The sequence below is a fragment of the Alosa pseudoharengus genome, unplaced genomic scaffold, assembly GCF_046254945.1.
Source record: "Alosa pseudoharengus isolate Yale_2024_CS ecotype anadromous, Long Island Sound unplaced genomic scaffold, YU_APseudo_1.1 YU_APseudo_1.1_scf_10, whole genome shotgun sequence".
Lineage (NCBI taxonomy): Eukaryota > Metazoa > Chordata > Actinopteri > Clupeiformes > Clupeidae > Alosa > Alosa pseudoharengus.
The window spans coordinates 7,228,907-7,248,239 of NW_027468565.1; the positions used below are offsets into that span (position 1 = coordinate 7,228,907).

The 19,333-nt window shown below is 40.3% G+C and overlaps 1 protein-coding gene across 1 annotated transcript; it reads left to right on the forward strand.

Annotated features, from left to right (window-relative positions):
• Window positions 1-16,886: 16,886 nt before the first annotated feature.
• Window positions 16,887-19,330, forward strand: LOC143139288 (ras-related and estrogen-regulated growth inhibitor-like protein). The gene is made up of 4 exons (XM_076299896.1): window positions 16,887-16,968; window positions 17,072-17,125; window positions 17,218-17,294; window positions 18,047-19,330. The coding sequence occupies exons 1-4, from the start codon at window positions 16,896-16,898 to the stop codon at window positions 18,470-18,472; spliced, it is 630 nt and encodes a 209-aa protein (XP_076156011.1). The 5' UTR covers window positions 16,887-16,895; the 3' UTR covers window positions 18,473-19,330.
• Window positions 19,331-19,333: the final 3 nt, after the last annotated feature.

Genomic DNA, 19,333 nt, shown 5'->3' on the forward strand with positions numbered 1-19,333 from the left:
ACACACACACATACACACACACACACACACACACACACACACACACACACACACACACACACACACACACACACATGCACACACAGACACAGTGTGAATATGAGGTTATTACACTCTCATACTGATGAAAGAAATTTGCCATAATGTATACCCTGAACAGTGGCAGATAAAAATGATTAGGAGTGTCACACATTTATTGCACCAATGGCACTCCTACAACATGGATCTTGGACAAATTGCCAGTTTTAAATATCAACAGACCAATAAATAAACCAATAAACACTCCACACCCCTTCTGTGTAAGAGCTGGCAGCTGAGGAGCCTTGGCCTTAAACGAGACGTCTCCTCAACCATCTTGCAGGGAAACTACAAGTTAAAACTCTTCATGGATTTCATCAGGGCTGATGGAATTACTTCACAAGAGGGTGGGATTTTGCCAGCAGTCAGGCTAATTGACACATGGTTGACACAGATTAAAATGTTAAAATCAAAGGATTTTTAACACACTTATGTAATACTTCATTGATCATTTCACAACAAAATACCACAGGAGATGTTTTAAGTTGAAGTATTAGTAGTCTTATGCAGGCTATACATGTCTACAGCAGTTGGAGACTGAAATGGCAGTTCACTCTGGACACGACGCTGACATAGTGTAAACCTACTGGATTGGATTTGCAAAAACATTTTCAGTTTTTCAGTTTTCAGGAGGTTGCTCTCTACAAACATACATTGATGCTGGCCATGGGCCAAAAAGGGTTTCTGTTTAAATCAAACCATTTGGAATATTTAAACATACAAAAAAATAGAATTAAGTCATGATCTACTAAAGAACATGTCAGGATCTACTGGATCCCAGAGTTAGCTGCAGCCTGAGGAGCTCAAAGGTCTTTCTGGCATGTGACACAACCTGAGATGAGCACTAGGTCTAAAAACAACTATTGCAGAAGAAATGTAATCCCACTCGACAGCCATTGTATTGATTCATGTTTTATACATTTTAAGAGATATAATTGACTGAACTTGTAATGTTGCACCACACTGAGCCATGAAGGGAACAGTAAATGTATCTGTGTCTGCTGGAGCTTTCCTGCCTATTTGTGTATACTGCTGAGTCAAAACAATGAGCTTAAATCACTATCGCGTGTGTGTGTGTGTGTGTGTGTGTGTGTGTGGGCGGGGAAGGGGGGGGGAGCCTACTCACGTCTAAGTGGAATCACTGCCTGCATCTACATGGAGACATCCATGTGAACGTTAATGTGGATGGGAACTACTTCACCTCACCTGTAGACTGGCCTTAAAGGACTATTCAAAGTTTCCACTCAATGGGTAGGTGAGGTGAGATTATGTGAGATATATCTTGAAGGAAAATGCTGTCGCAGAGCCTGGAAACGTTGCCTGGAACCATTCACTCTTTCCCTGGAAGCACTGCCTCGTTTGGCATTTGCTTGATCTTTAGCATTATTGGCCATTCAGGTGACACACACACACACACACACACACACACACACACACACACACACACACAATGATAATGGAAACATAGAGATTCCAAAATGTGCTGAGGCTGACATTGGAGGACCTTAAAAAACTTTAATATTGAAAATCAAAGCAAGAGAAACTGAACGATAAAACATGCACTTTGGGATTCAACACACCCTTAAAAAGGATATTCTTTGCATATATGTTTGAGAGGCACGTGTATGGACATGCACAAATATCTAAATGCATTTGGAAATGTCAAGTAAGTCTAGTAGGTAAGGTGTGTGAATGTCATTTCAAGTTAGGACCTGCACACTTAGTCTGTTTTACATATCTATGAATCCTGCTAAATCCTCTATACATTCCTATTCTAGTAAACTATGCATCACTCCCATGTCCCCTTCCCTAAAGGGTGCAGGTTCGAGTCAAATGAGAGACTATGCTTCACACAGTGCCAGAGGTGGACAGTAACTAAGTACATTTACTTGATTACTGTACTTTAGTACTTACTATTTTTGAGTATTTGTACTTTACTTCAGTATTAATATTTTTGGAAACTTGTGACTTTTAATCCCCTACATTTTAAAGACAAATACTGTACTGTTTTGACTCCACTACATTTGAAATATGAGTATGAAGTACTCGTTACTTTTAACCACATTTGATTCTTTAAATGCTATAATGTGATAGACCATCATAAGGTTAATTTTTTCAATAGTTCAATTTGAACTTGGCTGAATTGGCTGCGGTAATGATGATGACAACAGATTCTTCATCAGAACATATAGTAATAAACTGTATTAAAATGTGTGTGATATTTTATACAGATTTTTTTTAATTTTTTTTATTTTGGTGGCTCTTGGCAGCTCTTACTTTTAACTCTGTGTGTCCCTAAAACACTTCCATAATCAGAAAGTCTATATAATTTTTTTTAAAAAGTGAAAAAGGTTTACATCTCATCCAAAACTTTTCAACTTTTAGCCTGTTGCAAAACTGAATTGTATAAGATACTGTAGGGGTGTAGCACAAGATCCTGGGCCCTATACTGTACAAAGGCAGTCCTGATGGGCCCCCATGCACACCCCCCCATGCATATATTCCAGACTTTTCAACAAGGGCCCTCCCTCCCCTTGGGTCCCTGGCAAACAGTACTGGTTTTACCCCCAGTGAGTCCGACGCCCCGAGGCCTACCTTTGCAACATTTCTGCCTTCTTGGAGCACGGTGATAACACAGCATACACTTTTTATCTTAGATTACACAACTCATGTATAGTCTATGCGTATAAAATAATGGTAAGTGCATAGCATATATGATTGCATATTTGCATTTATTGAATCTAATACACTGATATCCTAGCCTGGCTAACGTCAGACTTCATCTCATTGAGATGGGGTCTGGGAACTACAAGTTAATTTTCTCGTATTTGAAACGTGGTTTACAAATGCCCAGAGCCGTTTATTGGGCGCTACGAATGTCTATCAAATGCGTCTGTACGTAGCTCATAACCGCTTCGGTGTGTCGTCATCGTCTTGCTGTCCCCCCTCCGTTCTGTGATTGGTTCCTTCGTTTAGGGTGAAAACAAAGTCTATGGAATCCAGGCTGCCTAGCAGCGTGAATAAAATCGCACGCAAGGCAGCAAGGCAGCAAAACCCAGGCTACTGATATCCAGAGCTAGGCTAAACATTTCCCAGCATCAGGTGCAGCTGAATAATGCTTTTTTTTTTAAAGGAAGACATGAAAGATGCTGAAGATTATGGCGGAAAAAGCTCCTAATTTTTGGGAGAGCTGATCCATTCACTCTGCCTTCCCCCTCAGAGGCCCATGGCTAGGGTAGGCCTGCAGCTGTTTGCTGGATGAAAAGGTTAAGAAGGAGGCATGTGGAGTGGTTTTAGCTCTGTGACTCCTCAGTGTGTCATTCGAAAGCTGTCAATTTGAGCGCTTCCTTCCTGAGATAAAAATGACTATGTCCCCTCTCTCTGTCTCTCTCTCTCTCTGTCTCTCTCTCTGCCTTTTATGGGCCTCTCCATAGCAGCTGCTTCATGAGTAGGCAAGCGCATCAGCCTCTCATTATGAAAGCTGGGGGGACAACTTCCTCAGCTATCATCAAGCTCGCTTCAGATAAGGCCATTGTTTGTGTACACACACCATTGGTACCAGGGAAACTGAAGGGCCTTTATGTGACCATGACGCAGCTGTACTGGGTTGTACATCTCCGCATGCTGCCTCATCAGTTACCAGAAAAAAGCTTTGGGTTTTTATAACAGCTGGCCTACAACGGCACATCATTGAGTACCTATAGATAGCAAGAGGCGGGTGGACCACAGGCATGATATTTAGACTGAGATTGTCAGCATCCTATCTTCCGGCAAGAGCAGGTTTATACCACATTAGTTAATACCTAAGCAAGTTACTGATGCTGAATTAAGGGTTAACGTCAGGTCAGTTTCAATAAAGTCAAATAATTTCGTTTTTTGTTTGGTTAGCCAGCAGCTGGAGCATTACACTGTGATGTTAGACTCAAAAGTAAGAAGGCAGATAAATATTGTTGCGCTCAGATGATAGTTTCTAAGTCCAGGTGCGTAAAAACCAATAATGTAAAGATGAAGCTGTAAGTGGTTCGCACTCTGAAAAAGAGACAGGGTCTTTCAAAAAAGGAGCAACTGGTTTTAATAGAGCAAGACCAGAAGTTTCAGCCATCCGGCTATTCTCAATGCTCGTAGAATCTCAAAAGTAAGACAATCTCACTAACCCTTCTCTCTTTGCTTTATGATGCATGTACATTTGGAGAATCCATCCTTGCATTTAGCCTATAAAACCTTAGCCTATATCAACCTTCTGTATAGCCTAAATAAATGTCTGTCTGTTTTTGGGCAATTTAGGTTTCGGTTAGGTTTAGGTTTCAAGAGCTGCTGACTTAGTGACTTCATGATTTATTAATTTAGTGAGAGAAATATATATACTAAACAAACAAGAAATGCAACTTTTGCACACTTACTTAAAAAGCAAAGTGTTATAAAAAAAAATCATGAACATTCAGAAAACACTCTTGGTTTATTTTTAGGACATAAATGGCTTTGATGATGATTTGTATGATTTGTTTAGGGATTTCCCTGAAAAATATAGGGTTGTGAATTTACTAAATAATTATGTGTACTACAGTTGTCTTTTGTATGCAGTTCTACTGTACCATTGTGTACTGTGTACCAGTACATACGCATAATAAACATAATAAAGTTTGCATGTTATTTGCTTAGTTGTATTGAAACAGCTGATGCTTGCTAATATATACTGCACTTCAGGTTTCAGATCAAAAGTCATTGTGGCAAGAATAGGAATAAATGGCAAATAATCCACATTTTCCCATAAAATAATAGAATCAGGTAGAAAACGCTCTTAACTGAATTTTCTCGGTGTCTTCCTGGCCTTATGCTGGCACCCAGCATTTCCTAATGTCTCTGAATATGGAGCAGAGTCACTCACTCAAATAGCATTGGCATATGTAAAATAACACCAAGCCCCAAACTCCCACACCTCTTTAAGTGATTCCCCAAAGGCATTAGCAAATGGACACACTCTTCCCCTCGGCCATGTAGAATTGATTAGTGCTACATCATAAGATGATACAATTTTGTGAAATATGTCTGTGATAGGATGTCATGTGTTCTTTTACATTTGTGTGCCTGTGTGTAGACAGAAAGGGAAATATAACCGTAACTGTACCTCAAACCAAATGTGCGACATGTAATGAGATACAGGAGATAGACGACAGGCGACAGGCACATAGTATATTTAAAGGTACTGTACATTTCCGTCAAAGCTATAAGGTCACTAGTCATGCACAGGGCTGACAGAAATACTTTTAGGTGTTTTATGTATGTTTTGATCACATAAAATCTGCACAACAAATACCAAAAATAATCAGGGGTAAATTTAAACACCAGAGATAAATTGAAAAATGACACAGGTACATCCTCAGACTCAGGTGTCTCAGGTGTCTTCGGACATTTGTCTGAAGATGACAGAGGTTTTTCTGATGCTGAGGTAGTTTTGTCTGAAAATGACAGAGGTTTTTCTGACGCTGAGGTAGTTTTTTCTGAAGACAGATGTTTTTCTGAGTCTGACACCTGAGTCTGAGGATGTCCTAAAATGAACACCGTACTACGACAGGTGTGAAGTGAGAATGGCTTCCATATTGTCCATACAACAGCCCTATAGTGATGTGACAGTCTGGAAGCATACATGTGGATGGTGTGCTCTGTTTAGGACTGGCTATCTGACACTTCTCCTGACAGAGAAGCATCAGTGTTGAGAACCTTGTTTGGTTAATGGGTCCGGCCGGGTTGGGTCCACAGCAAACCTCGGCCCTGGCGTGGACTCGGTGATCTACAGCATCCAGCAAACTCAGTCATTTCTAGCAGGAGGAAAAATAGTGCGTGACCAATCGCTCTGCAGAATGCCTCTCTCAGAGTAGCAGCCGTTAAATCAGTGGGTGCAGATAAGTGTCCTTTGCATTGCTGAGAATTTTAGCTCAGGGGCAGAGAAACCCTCATCAATGCCCTCCACCCCCCAAAGATAAATTGTAAATGTGTACAACTCATAAAGTTGTCGAAGATATACATATCTAAGCATTACCATGCAGTAAATATATTTTGCTAACTGCACTGAAGCATATGACTTATGTGGACATGCTGCATGCAGTCAAGATTTAACGTCGGAACACTTTCCTGTCAGGCAACATACAGTATAATGACTCTCTTGTATTGATGCTCATTTGCATTTACCAGTAAATTATGCAGAGCACTCATAAACTCAGACTCATATTAACTCTGCTCTGATTGACTGACTGACAGGTCCCATCACAACTTCATCTGTCAGCAGTGACTGACAGTGAGATGATAACTGATTTTGGATCTGATTTGGTAGCAGGCTGGTGTGGATTTGGTGGCTATAGGAGAGAGGGCCCAGAATCTGGATAACTATTGGGGTGTATACTATCAGGATCAGGATAAGCTATTGCATATTCAAAAGTACTATTTAAAGCACTATCCAAACTACTTTTTACAGCATGTTCATGTAGTTACTATGGCCGCCGCTTGCGTAGCTAGCGTAGTGTAGCGGTCATATAGGTTTAGTCAGTTTTTTTTCTTCAGTACACACACACACACACACAGGTACACACATACACACAGGTAGGCACACACACACACGCATAAACACACACACACACACATAAAGACACATGCACACACAGTAGACATATGCGCATATGCATGCATGCATGCACACACTCATTTCCATGAACACAAAAGTTGCAAGAGTAGAGGATGGAGTTAGCCTGACGTAGTCATACTCAATTCTAGTCAGAATATGAGTCTGATACTGCTCCATTGGGACATAATTATGGGGCATGTTTCAACCGATATAGGGGGGGAATGCCTCTGCACTCAATTGGATAGACCTAACCAATCAGAGCAACGAAAAAGCTTCCCGTGAGGTGTAGGAAGAAAACACACGAACCATCCTTCTTCACCACAAATGCCTTAACATTGTTTTCTGGTCTTTTGTAAAAGTTAGTGCCGTCAATAACTCCTAGCCTACAACACTCATTAGCGAAATCTAAGAGATACGTAGTAGGGTAGGCTATTAGGAAAAAACTGATATCCCCTCCGTTTTTAAAAATAATTCTGTTGAACACTGATATGCTACAAACATGTTAAACAGCTGGAAAAGGCTAGCAAATCCCTCGAACAGGTGGTCAATCAGAGATTTCAAACGAACAAGGGAACATGCCGCCGCCCAGTCCAGCACATTTTTTCCACAAAAAGAAATCACGCTGAAAGGCCTATATGATTTTAACTGTCTCACTAAATTGCATTATCCACACTCAATTCTCACTGGTATCTGCTAGACAACAAGTACCAAAACATGATTAGTTCATAGATTTTCACATGTAAAATTCATTTTATACAACCCCACCTCCATCTTGCCTGTTCATAATTCTGAGAAATTCTTGATTGTTTGTGTTATGTTTATGTTATGTGTGTGGGTGTGTGTGTGTGTGTGAGTGTGTGTGTGTGCGTGCTTGTGTGTGTGCCTGCGTATGTGTCTGTGCATGGAAGCGTACATATGTCTACTGTGTGAGTATGTGTCATACGTATGATTACTGTGTGTGTGTGTGTGTATCTGTTTGTGCACATGTGTGCAAATGAAATGGGTTAACATGACCCCTGGAGGCAAATATACGGAAAAAAATGGTCATCCTAGGCCCTACAGTTCTCAAGATATTCACAGAGAACTGTGTCTGGCCTACCCTCCTTTCGGGGGGTCCAGTCCAGCGGGGGGGCTACAGATCAAAACGAAAAATGACGGTTCCATGCTATCCATGTGGGGGTACATGCCCACCAAGTTTTGTGTACCCTGGTCTTTCAGTGTCCCGGGAATCCTTGTTGGTGTACGTCACTAAATGTACACATAAATTATTTTATTGTAAGGCCCCCCATGAACGAAAGTACACAAAACTTGGCATGCATTCGGAGGGTGTCATAATGATCCTACACTTTCAATTTCGTGCAGTTTTGACCATGTCAGCCAGAGATATTGTGATGAAAACACCTAATTTTTTGCTTTTTAATTTTTAACTAGGTGGCGCTATACATGAAATAAGTGGTAATGGGATGGGTTGACATGGCCCCTTGAGATCAACATACAAAAAAAAAATGGTCCTCTTAAACCCTACGGTTTTCGAGATATTCCCAGAAAACTGTGTCTGCCCTACCCTCCTTTCGGGGGGTCCAGTCCAGCGGGGGGGCTACAGATCAAAACGAAAAACGATGGTTCCATGCTATCCATGTGGGGTTACATGCCCACCAAGTTTCGTGTACCCCGGTCTTTCAGTGTCCCAGGACTCATTGACGGAAATTTGGGCATGCGAAAAAGAAAAAAAAAAAAAAAAAATCTGACTAAACCTATATGACCGCCGCTTCGCTGCGCGGCGGTCATAATAATATGCATTTTCCATATGGGGTCTTAAAAGCCATGTATCCTTCTAGCCACAGCGTTTTTGTTTCAAACATAAGCCTAATCTAAGCGTGCTCAGATGACGTGATAGACCAGGCGCTGTTGCTCACCTGTCCATCATCGTAAAGCCCGATTTGATTGGTCCGCCTCGATCTAGGGCGAGCATACTTGCTCCACAATGGAGCAATGCCAGACCGAACTTCCTGACCTCAAATGTTGTAGGCGGGACTAAATTCGGAATGGCACCCAGGCTAGGATGGAGTAGGAGATGGAGACAAATTGACAAGCGTGATTTATTTATTTAAATGGCGGTCATATTTTAAAATGTGTTTTGAATTGGCAAAAATACGTGGGAGAAAATATCAAGGGGTTAAACTCTAATTCAGCCATATAGCAAGCACCTAACCTTTGCCAATTTCAGCTGCTTTTATCATAGTTTTGAAAACCTGGGCTGAAAAGGAGACATTCCCAAGGTTTCTCAACAGTGGCTTTATGTTGTTACCCATTGTGTAACTGACCTGCTTCAAAACCAGAAAATCAGGTTTAGCACCGAATAAAAGAAGTTTCAGTATTCTGCAAAACAGCTTATGAATCACAACACATATTACAAATTGAAATTAGTGTTTGTAAATTAGCATTGGAACCTTTGGACCATTGGACACCTATTAACCTCTGTGTCCTGAGGCAAATTTTGCAAGGGGAAGGGGTGGAAGTTAGACTGGGTGTATTAGAGAGGTCTAAGTGCACCTCAATCAGACACAAATTGTCCAGGCAGGGAGCAGTTTGTCCCCAGGCCCCAATTAACGGGAGAATAATCACGCCGCTACTCCCCAATCCCAAATCAGTGGCAATAAGCCAGCACCTGATAGCATGAGAGAAGTGAAGACTACTCAGTCAGTCTAAAAATTCACATCAGGCTCAGCCAGAGGGCTTGTCACCTCTTCTGGGATTGCCCCCCCCCCCCCATTTACATTCTCGTCAAGCTTCTCCCAGTCAGCAGAGAGTCATAACGTCACCTGTATCTGGCCAAAATAGCCAAACAACCCATTTACCCTACGTTGAAAAAATAACCCATTGAATTTAATTAATGTTGATGTGTACGTCTGTTGCACATAAAACAAATGTCTAGAATTAATGCAGCAATTCTCTTTCAATTGACGAAATTGCTTCAATTCCAATGAAATTGCTTAAATTAAGTTTACATGAAATATTCATGTAATTTCAACGTCATAGTGTTATACAGGTGGAGGTATGTTCTGAGAGTAAGCATTCATGTGAAATGTGCTTCTAGACCAAGATGCTCTTGTACCAGCAATGTTACTCAAAGATAATATAATTACAAACACAGAAGATGTAAGACTTCTAGGTGAAGTTTTGACATGAAAAATTCTGAAATATTCAGAAGCATGCATTGCAATAGCTACAATGTAACCACTGATACTTTGTGCATTCTCAATACCTAATGCACTCATGGTGGGAACAAAGCATGTTTCATCTCAAAGCATGACATACAGTAAGATACAACTCAGCTCCAAATTCTACTGGTTGCCAAGCATAACTCTCTTTAAGAAAAGTGATGTGAAAACTTTTGGCAACACTGATAGCTGGATGATTATCTCAGTGTTCTTGCAAAGGCTCATGGGACCATAATGAAATGATGGCACCAAGGCATCCCACGTGATCATTGCCCTTCCTGCTTCAGTACTTCACTGTTGGATAAAATCATTGCTGCGCCGACATATGTCAGTTCAACGTAATAACATTGTGTCTGAAAGAAAAACATGAGTATGTGTAATTTCATGCTTTGTGGTTTTTACAGTTTATAGATTATATGATCTACATCCCAAAAAATTCTACACAGTTCACCAAATGCACATGCAACTTATAACTTACAGGCAAAAGGTTTGCCAAAATCTACTGCCATGTGCTCATGTTAGGTACCCCTGGCAAAACAGCATGGGTTTTGTTGATCTGAGAGGATAAAGAAGCATATTTGTAAGCTTGTAACAGCAGTATAGACTACTGAACTGGGCAATGCAAACCCAATGGAAATTTCAGAGGCCTGACTCAGTCAATTCTTAATCCTGGAAATGTATTTCTTCTTCCTCATCTTTTCCTCCTTCTCCTCTACCTCAAAGATAGTGGCTGACCCTGGATTGGATGCAGTGCTGGTTGAGTAACACTCCACAAATCCGGCCTTTGGGGGTGGGGGGTTGGGTTGATCAGGCCAAGTCAGCAGCTCTTAGTGCCATCTCTGTGCCCACCCTTCATCAGGCGTGAAGTGGAATTACCAAACGTATGAAGTGACAGCGGGCTAATGCTGTAAGAAGATTTATTTGCATGAGCACATGCAGGGCAGGATGCTCAGAGTGAGAATTGGCTTTGCTGGAAGTGAGCATGCTCAATGGGATTTAACACATGACTTCATATACATGTATCTTCGATTTATGCAAAATACAACTGGCTGTTGCTGTAATTTCATAACACCATGGACACTATCATCATAGAGTAAACATTGGGCCTTAATTACAAGCAATTTAGACAAAATAAATAGCTGACTCATTCTTAACTTCACATGCTTTGTAAAGACTTTGTTAGCATCACATACAGTTTGATGGTGTATGTGTGGTTTTGGGTTTGTAGTCACAATGGTGATCAGACTATGATGCTAGCAACCAGGGATGTAGTGGTAAAATAAGAGGTGGGTAAACTATGAATTCAGTGATCACGGTGAGGTGGACTGCACCATGTGGTTTCGGATTTTAAAAAAAGGCATTTAGAATATGTTTGTTGATAGTGGAGGTTATTGTCCAATGTGTATAACAATACCAGTGGTATTAAATGGTTCCTGGAGTGGGTGTACGTATTTTGAATGTGGACAATACAGTGTGACTTTTGAATGTTAAAAGTTACAGTTGTTGAATAAACTTGAGAGGTGGATAAACTCTAATAAGAGGTGGATAAACTCTATTTCTGAAATTTCAGAGGTGGATAAACTGCATTTACTTGCGTTTAGCCTCCACTACATCCCTGCTAGCAACGGTTTACCAAATGCAGATACTATAACCTCTAGTTTTAAAGATGGAGAACAGACGAAACGTGGAAACAATTACCTTATTCAATAACTACCTCCCTGTGGCAGGCAAAGGATCCTTTGGAAACAATGAGCGGTGGAAAGACAACTGTTTTCTAAGAACCATAAAATGAGGAAACACATGGTGCCATGTCCACATAGAGAATCAAGCCCCTTTCTAAGACAAAAGTTCCTGATACTTGAGATGCAAGTGTAAACCATAAGATGTCTCTTTTTTATTTTAAAGAGAGACAAACTTGCCTGCTACATGTGTGGCAACATAGCAGCATATGATACACATGAAATTATGAGACCAGATGGGTTGTGAATCAAGGAGCCATGTTCGGTACATCAGCAGTGATATCTGTGTTCTTGTAAATGGTAATGATCATGATTTACTACCACAAAAGACACCAAAGGTCAATCAAATATCCATAATCAGAGGGGGAAGACATTCAAAGAATTTGATTGAATGAGACCAGTGCAACTATGTCAGAAAAAAAATATGCAGGCACTGTACAGTATGTTACAGTAATGTAGCAATTATTCTAAAAGTTTAGTATTCTTCCTGTAGACTGTCCTGATCTTGGAAGTATCATCTCTGATTCAAAAGACTTGGACATGGAAAACATTGTCACATCGATGCTAAAGCACCACATGTTATTTCTAATTACCTAAATTAATTATTCACAAATTGCATGCTATATTTTCATTGACTCCATCTGTTGGCCTACTTCCCTTTGTGACCATGGCTAAAGCTTGCCCAGAGAGATCAGTGTGTTTAATTGTGACAGGCTCCATAAGATGTTAAACAAGGTGGAAACATCAAGAGGCCTCCATCAAGGTCAGACAATGATTGTCCTCCTGATGTGTGGCTACTTTATGTTAAATAGGTGCTGGTTGCAGTCAAAGATTATGACTAACAATGTCAGTGAAGTACTAAAATTGTGGATTTTACATGGTGCAACCACATACACACGCACACACACACACACAGACACACACACATACACAAACATACATACACACACACACATTCAGATTTGCTTATGTTTACACATACATGCATGCATATATGCACGTGGACGGGACGCACACGCACACACACACACACACACACACACACACACACACACTTCACTTATACCCTTTCAGTAGACATTCAAGCATTCAACAAGGCAACAGGTCACAGGGTGGGAACTGTGGTCTGTACTGTATATGTGAGCATTTGTCCAAATTAATCTTACAAAATGGCTTATAGTCTTATAACGTGGCTTCAAATCCAAACAAAGACATACGAGGAATAAGTGAGCAAGCAAATGATTTCACAGCAGTGGGACATAGAGTATTTGCCAAGCGGTAAGGAATGACCTTATCTCCATCTCACAGCCCACAGCTCTCTTCTGTGATCATGGAAATTATATGCAGTATGCCAGTCCAAGCTATCTGTGCCCTGGATGGGACGACAATTGTATCAGGTTCCTTTAGTGTGTCCACACATTCATTCTGTTAATGTTTAAGTGACAGTGTTCCAAATGGATGGTTAAATCACATTATTCTAAACCAATATGGCGCTCTCCATGACTCTGCACTTTATAGTCATGTACTGTAAAACATCAAATGACTGTGTGACATGTGTGATATTAAAATGTATGCCACTAGCATTTTTGTAAATGTCTGACTGTATAGATTTTTGCATATCAGACATACTGTATGTAAGGAAAGTATAAACACTGATCAATTCCATTTTTATATCACCATTTGAGGCTCTGTTTCTGAGTGAGAGAGGACCTCTTGTGGATGACTGCTGCATAGCATTTCTTGGTTTGAATAAATCCAATAAAAAAGTTATACTGCCTGTTAAAGCACCCACCCCAGTCATCATGGAAATATCTAATAAGTTACATATGCACAGCACTTCCACTTAAATCAACATGAAGCCTCATGAAGAGAGATCTCTCCATCTGTTATGTGTAACTTTAATGTGTTACGTAGTGTACACACACACACACACACACACACACACACACACACACACACACACACACACACACACACACACACACAAAAATTCTAGTGCAATGTGGTCCTTGTAGATATATCTGTCAGAGGGCACACACATAAACACAAATTCATATTTTAAAGTTTGATATACTGTATATGTGGCAGCATTTAAGTTAGTAGCTCTGGGTTGTATATCGACCAATAGCTGGTCACCATAATAGATGTATCTGAACAGCCCCAAAGGAGAATGCATAATCTTATGACATATTTACATCAAATAATCATACAGTGTATAATTTCTTAACATGAACCGGAGAGAAGAGGTATCAGTCGGTTTAACCCATCAAGTCAATCAGACTTGTCCAACTGCAGGGGCAGAGTGGGAAACTAAACATTACTAAATATTATAATGTTACACTCCTACTGTAAAAACATAAACTAAGTGTAGCCTCCCATGGCACTGTCGTGGACTGGAGCAGACTGTCATCTTTCATCTCATTATCTGCTTGAGTGAGAGACTGGGCTCATCCCAGAGGACACAGACTACATGACTTTCTAATTTAAAAGAGGGGATAACAGAAATGCCAAGAGCTCCCCACTGTCATTACACAATGGATTCCCAGAGGCCTATCTTCTGCATGGATTGTGTCACAAGAGGATAGTAGGAAATGTGCATGCCATGTACAGCATGAGTGTGTTTGTTTGTACATATGCCCAGCTTTAATAAAAACCACTGCTGGCATACTAAGAGAACAGCCTCTTAAATATTGTATATCACTTGTTTGCTCTAAGTGATTGGTTGTTTTGTAACCATACATACATGCATGCATGCATAATACACTGCCATCATACAGAGCCAATGTTGTCAGGCTGGCTTTACACTCACAATTGTTAATGGCTCATTGATGTTCAGTGATAAGGTTATAATTTGTTTCTTTTGACAGGGAAAGACAATGAAAAGACTCACCCTTAGAAAGTTTGTTTTACTGTACATGCAAGTTTGGATAGTGACAGGTAGCCATGTGAAATAAAAGATAGTAGGTATGTTTGATATTTCTGAATGAGCACAGCATGTGTCAATTCAACCCGCTGATGACAAAGGCCTGTCAAGCACTTTTGTGGTGGTCTGACATGCTCTAATATTTTGGTTTTACTTGTGCAAAAAAATCTACATACAGTAGATTTTACATACAGTATTCAGTCCAAAGTCAACAGTCTGGGATCAGAGTGAATGCATGGCTCTAGCTTTAGTTTCTGTCTTCAATAAGCATACACTCAAAAAAAAGACAATTTGTAGCAATGTTGTAATGTGGTATGCTGTCAAGATTTGACACACTTTCAGATTTATGAAGTGAATGGTTTAGGCCTACTGTATGTGTATGTTGTGTTTGATAACTCCTGATGAAAAGCCTCTACATAAAACGTAGAATTGTGCACACACAGATCTACGGCAATTTGTAGGCCTACACAAAGATTGATACAAGGGGCCTTACTCTCTTAAATATTTAACTATTTTTCAACACTAGAGGGTAATATTTCACAATTCCAAATAGGGATTTGTACTGTTCAAAGCATTTACTGTAAAGGGACACCAGGCAAGCCTGATGCTTTTTCTCTATGAAGCTCCCCCTAGCGTCCGTACGTGTCGATACGTGTGCAAGCCCTCGCTCGGTCTGAAGCTCTTTTCTTTTATTTGCATCTTCCATCAAGGGTTTTCGCTGCTTCTTTGCCGGCTCTGCCATTATACACAGGTTTGCAACAATCGCTAGCGTTTCGTTAGCCTGCCTCTGTGCTTCTCACAATGTCTGAGACTTGGTGAGACTGAGGGTCGGCGGGTACGATACACCGAACTTGCAAGCGGGATATTCTTCCTACAGGCAGTAGAGGCGGGCGAGAGAGTCTTCATTTGCCCTGTAATGAGTCATTTAACCATATACCGACTTAAAAAGATGATTAATTACACAAAAACGTTGCCTGGTGTCCCTTTAATCTGATTATTTTATTCTCCAAGATTAACAAATAAAGTAAATAATATCCTATAATAAAAGATGATATAATATGATACAATACAATACAATACAATACAATACAATACAATATCATATCATATCATATCATATCATATCATATCATATCATATCATATCATATCATATCATATCATATACTATCCTATCCTATCCTATCATATCATATACCAGGAGCATATAAGCATTAACAATCAGGAGTAGCAACAAGGAATGGTCAAATTTGACTAATTAACTGGTTTATTTAGTGTCTAAATGATGTCAACATTCTGAAGGAGATGGGTAAGATAGAAAGGTGAGGAGGCTTGCCTTGCCAGGTAAGTGCCGATAAGGACCAAAGAGGCAGATGGAGAGACAGAGTTGTAGGAAAGTGGAAGAAATAGCACCTGAGGTTGGCTCCAGTTTTTTTATAGTTCCTAGGAGCCACAACCACACAAGCCACAACCGCAAACACTACAGAAATGGCCTTTCGAGGACTTTAAACGTTTTCTAAAGTGTAAGTCTAAACACAACAATCACTAATGTTCCTCTTAAAATTGTCCTTCTTCATTTTTACTAGTAAAAGTGCCCAGGAGACCATTCTGTACCATCTCCATCCTCATAGAATAGGTGTTCATACTGACAAAATATAACAATATCAATATTTAAGTATGAACCTAGACTATTTCCTGAATAAGGTAGGCTACAAAAGCATTACGTAAAACATACCTACATGTAGGAACCCCAGTACGGAGCCCAGGAGGTGTCACGAGAGTCCAGTGTGTGCTCATTTGACCAAATTGTGAGCTCATTTTCTAGATAAACAAAATAATCTTGCAATGAAACCTCCGTACATAGTCAAGCGATGGTCAGTTGTGCTCTGTGAAATGTGTCATATGCAGGCAGGAATATTTCATTTATTTTAAATATCGTTGGCGTCATCCATGTGAACGCATGAATTGTAACGTAGCCAGTAGCCTATGTAGACCTAGTTTAGGCTACTGTTCATTAACGTGCAGAAGATTGTAACAGGTGCAGACACAGAAGATGTAGGCTACGTAAAAATATAAACTTCAATCAAAGCCCGACAGAACTAGACAACATACACTATTTACCGAATGAGGTCATTTTTTGATGTTGTTATGTTATGTGTCCTAGTATCTTCCCTTCATTTGGTACAGCCCAACTTTTTCAGTTTAGATACACACCCCCTGAGACTCACGAGACTGTAGTTGCGACTTTGTGTGTAGCACTTTTTATGAAACCCCGCCTCCACTCTCCTGTAAACCACACTTATTGCCATACTCCAAGACATGACCGGACTAAACGCTTTGAAGATGGATGCAAACATTGTAGTTTTGGGGACGGACAGCGTTGGCAAATCTGGTAAGAACATGCCTGTTTTTGTAAGGTTTTTAACGTTAAACAAATGAAAATGGATTGAAATGTATTTGAACTCACGTTGTTCTGTCAATTTCATTGCATGCAGCACTGACAGTCCGCTTCCTAACACGGAGATTCATCGGAGAATACGGGGACATTGGTGGGTTAGGCTTGACTCACCTTACATTTTGGCTGGATTTTGACCTTTCATATCTTATAGGCTACTCACACTTCCATATTTTCTGTTTGTAGAAACTATATATAGTCATCATTTCAGCTTGGATGGAAGAGAATTGACTCTCTGCATCTGGGATACACCTTATTCTCAGGTAGGCTAAATAACTTTGAATGAGTATGAGTCTGAAAATAATGTTTCTGTATTGCTTATTAGCGTTTAAAATTAATTATCCATGTCTTATTTTTGTAACACATTGTTTTTTCAAATTAATAATTGAAGGGAAGTGAGAACGTGTCTATAAAGTATTGCACATGAGGGCATGGAGTTTAGTTCACCTCAATGTTATTTAATGTTTATTTAGACATGGACAGTGCACATTAATGAACATAAAAATGTAAATGCGCCAGAATTAGCCAAAAGGGCTATTTTGCATCTGTTGTCCATGGGCTGTTAACAGGCCAGATGTGCCTATAAGAAACTACACACATCATTGCAGACCTAAAAGATAAAACAACACTTTATACATAAGATGTACTATAAAAAATACAAACGAGTGAAAATAAGCTTAACAATACAATGAGTGAAAGTGTAAATGTTATATTTTCTGATGTTAAATAATGAAGTCAAACTTACAGTCATTCGTATGACATCTTCCTCAGATCATTTGTATTTTAATTCCAAAAGCTTCTTCATAATGTCATGTTTATTGCCATTGTTGTTGATTTATCCGTGTCTCACATTGATGTTAACTTAAACCTTTTAATAAAGACAACCATATTGCCATTTATAATATTGGAGAATACCAGGAAAATCCCCTGACTTCCATAGTCGTACAGATCAAAGATTGAGAGGAATGAAGAGGCCTCTGAATGTATCTTACCTAACCCCCTCTCACCTCAGCAGGATCTGTCCACAAGTTCTTCCATGTGTGAGAAGAGACTGCAGTGGGCTGATGGCTTTGTGCTGGTGTACAGCATCTGTGACCGGGCCAGTTTCAACATGGTGACTCGGCTCATTCAGACCATCAAGACCACCAAGGACTACCTGGGGCTGGAGAAGGTGCCCATCGCAATCGTGGGCAACAAACGGGACCTCCACCACCGCCGAACAGTCCTCAGCGAGGAGGGCCGGATGTTGGCCTTGGCCTCGGACTGCCAGTTCTATGAGGTGTCCGCCGCCGAGAACTACCACAGCGTGCTCATGGTGTTCCACGGCCTGGTGGAACGCGTCAGGGAATCGCGCTCGGTCATCAAGAAAGCGGCCGGGATCAAGGGCATCGTGAAGAGCATGTCGGCCGTGTTCGCCAGGAGACGCACCGACTCACTGTGACGACAGGGGGTTCTCAGTGGAGGAGACTGCACCGTTTAGGAGGGGGTGTTTGACACTGCCCCCGTTTTACAGAGAGAAGCTCTGGGATGCTGGCTGAGGTCCCAGGCCATGTCTCCCTGTGCTTAAGCTGTTTAGTGGAGGGTGGCTGGCTGTAGGGTAGTCTAGGAGGATGAGAATTACTCTCATGCTGTCAGTCACAAAGGAAGCTGTGAGGAGGATGAGGGCATATGTAAGCCATTGGGATAAAGGAGAATCTGGGGTAGCCATAGGGAATCAAATCCACACACAATACCTCTTGATTTCTTCATTAGACTTTACTGAGATGTGAGGATTTGCATGGATTCAATATACTATCTGATTCAGTGTCCTAATGTCCAATGTCCATTACAAATGTTGCCATCATGACATGTTTGAATTCTACACTAACATTTTGAAAACCAAAGTTATGTTGAAGCAGTGTTGTTTGAATTGTCAAGGAGTTCAGAGATAACATTGTTCAGAGATAACATTGTTCTGTGATTTTGATACAAATATGGAAAAAAGACAAGTTATCAATTTTCCAAGGATGTGTGAAGAATTCAATCTATTCCATAAAACTACCTTCAGGAACAGCATTTCAAGCAACTTTGGTGCTTGGCTAGTGTTAGCACTTCTTTCTGTAATATCAAATTCCATATGCATTGATTTTTATTTCACTTGCAAAAGCACTTTTACATTTTAGCTGGTATTGAGGAGATGATCAACTGAAAATGCAAATCAATTATACTCATTGGCCAGTGTACATATTATGAAATGAACTGATGATTAGTCTGTACATACAAAACTGTAAAAAGATAATGTTCCTGTTGTGAAGTTTGAAAT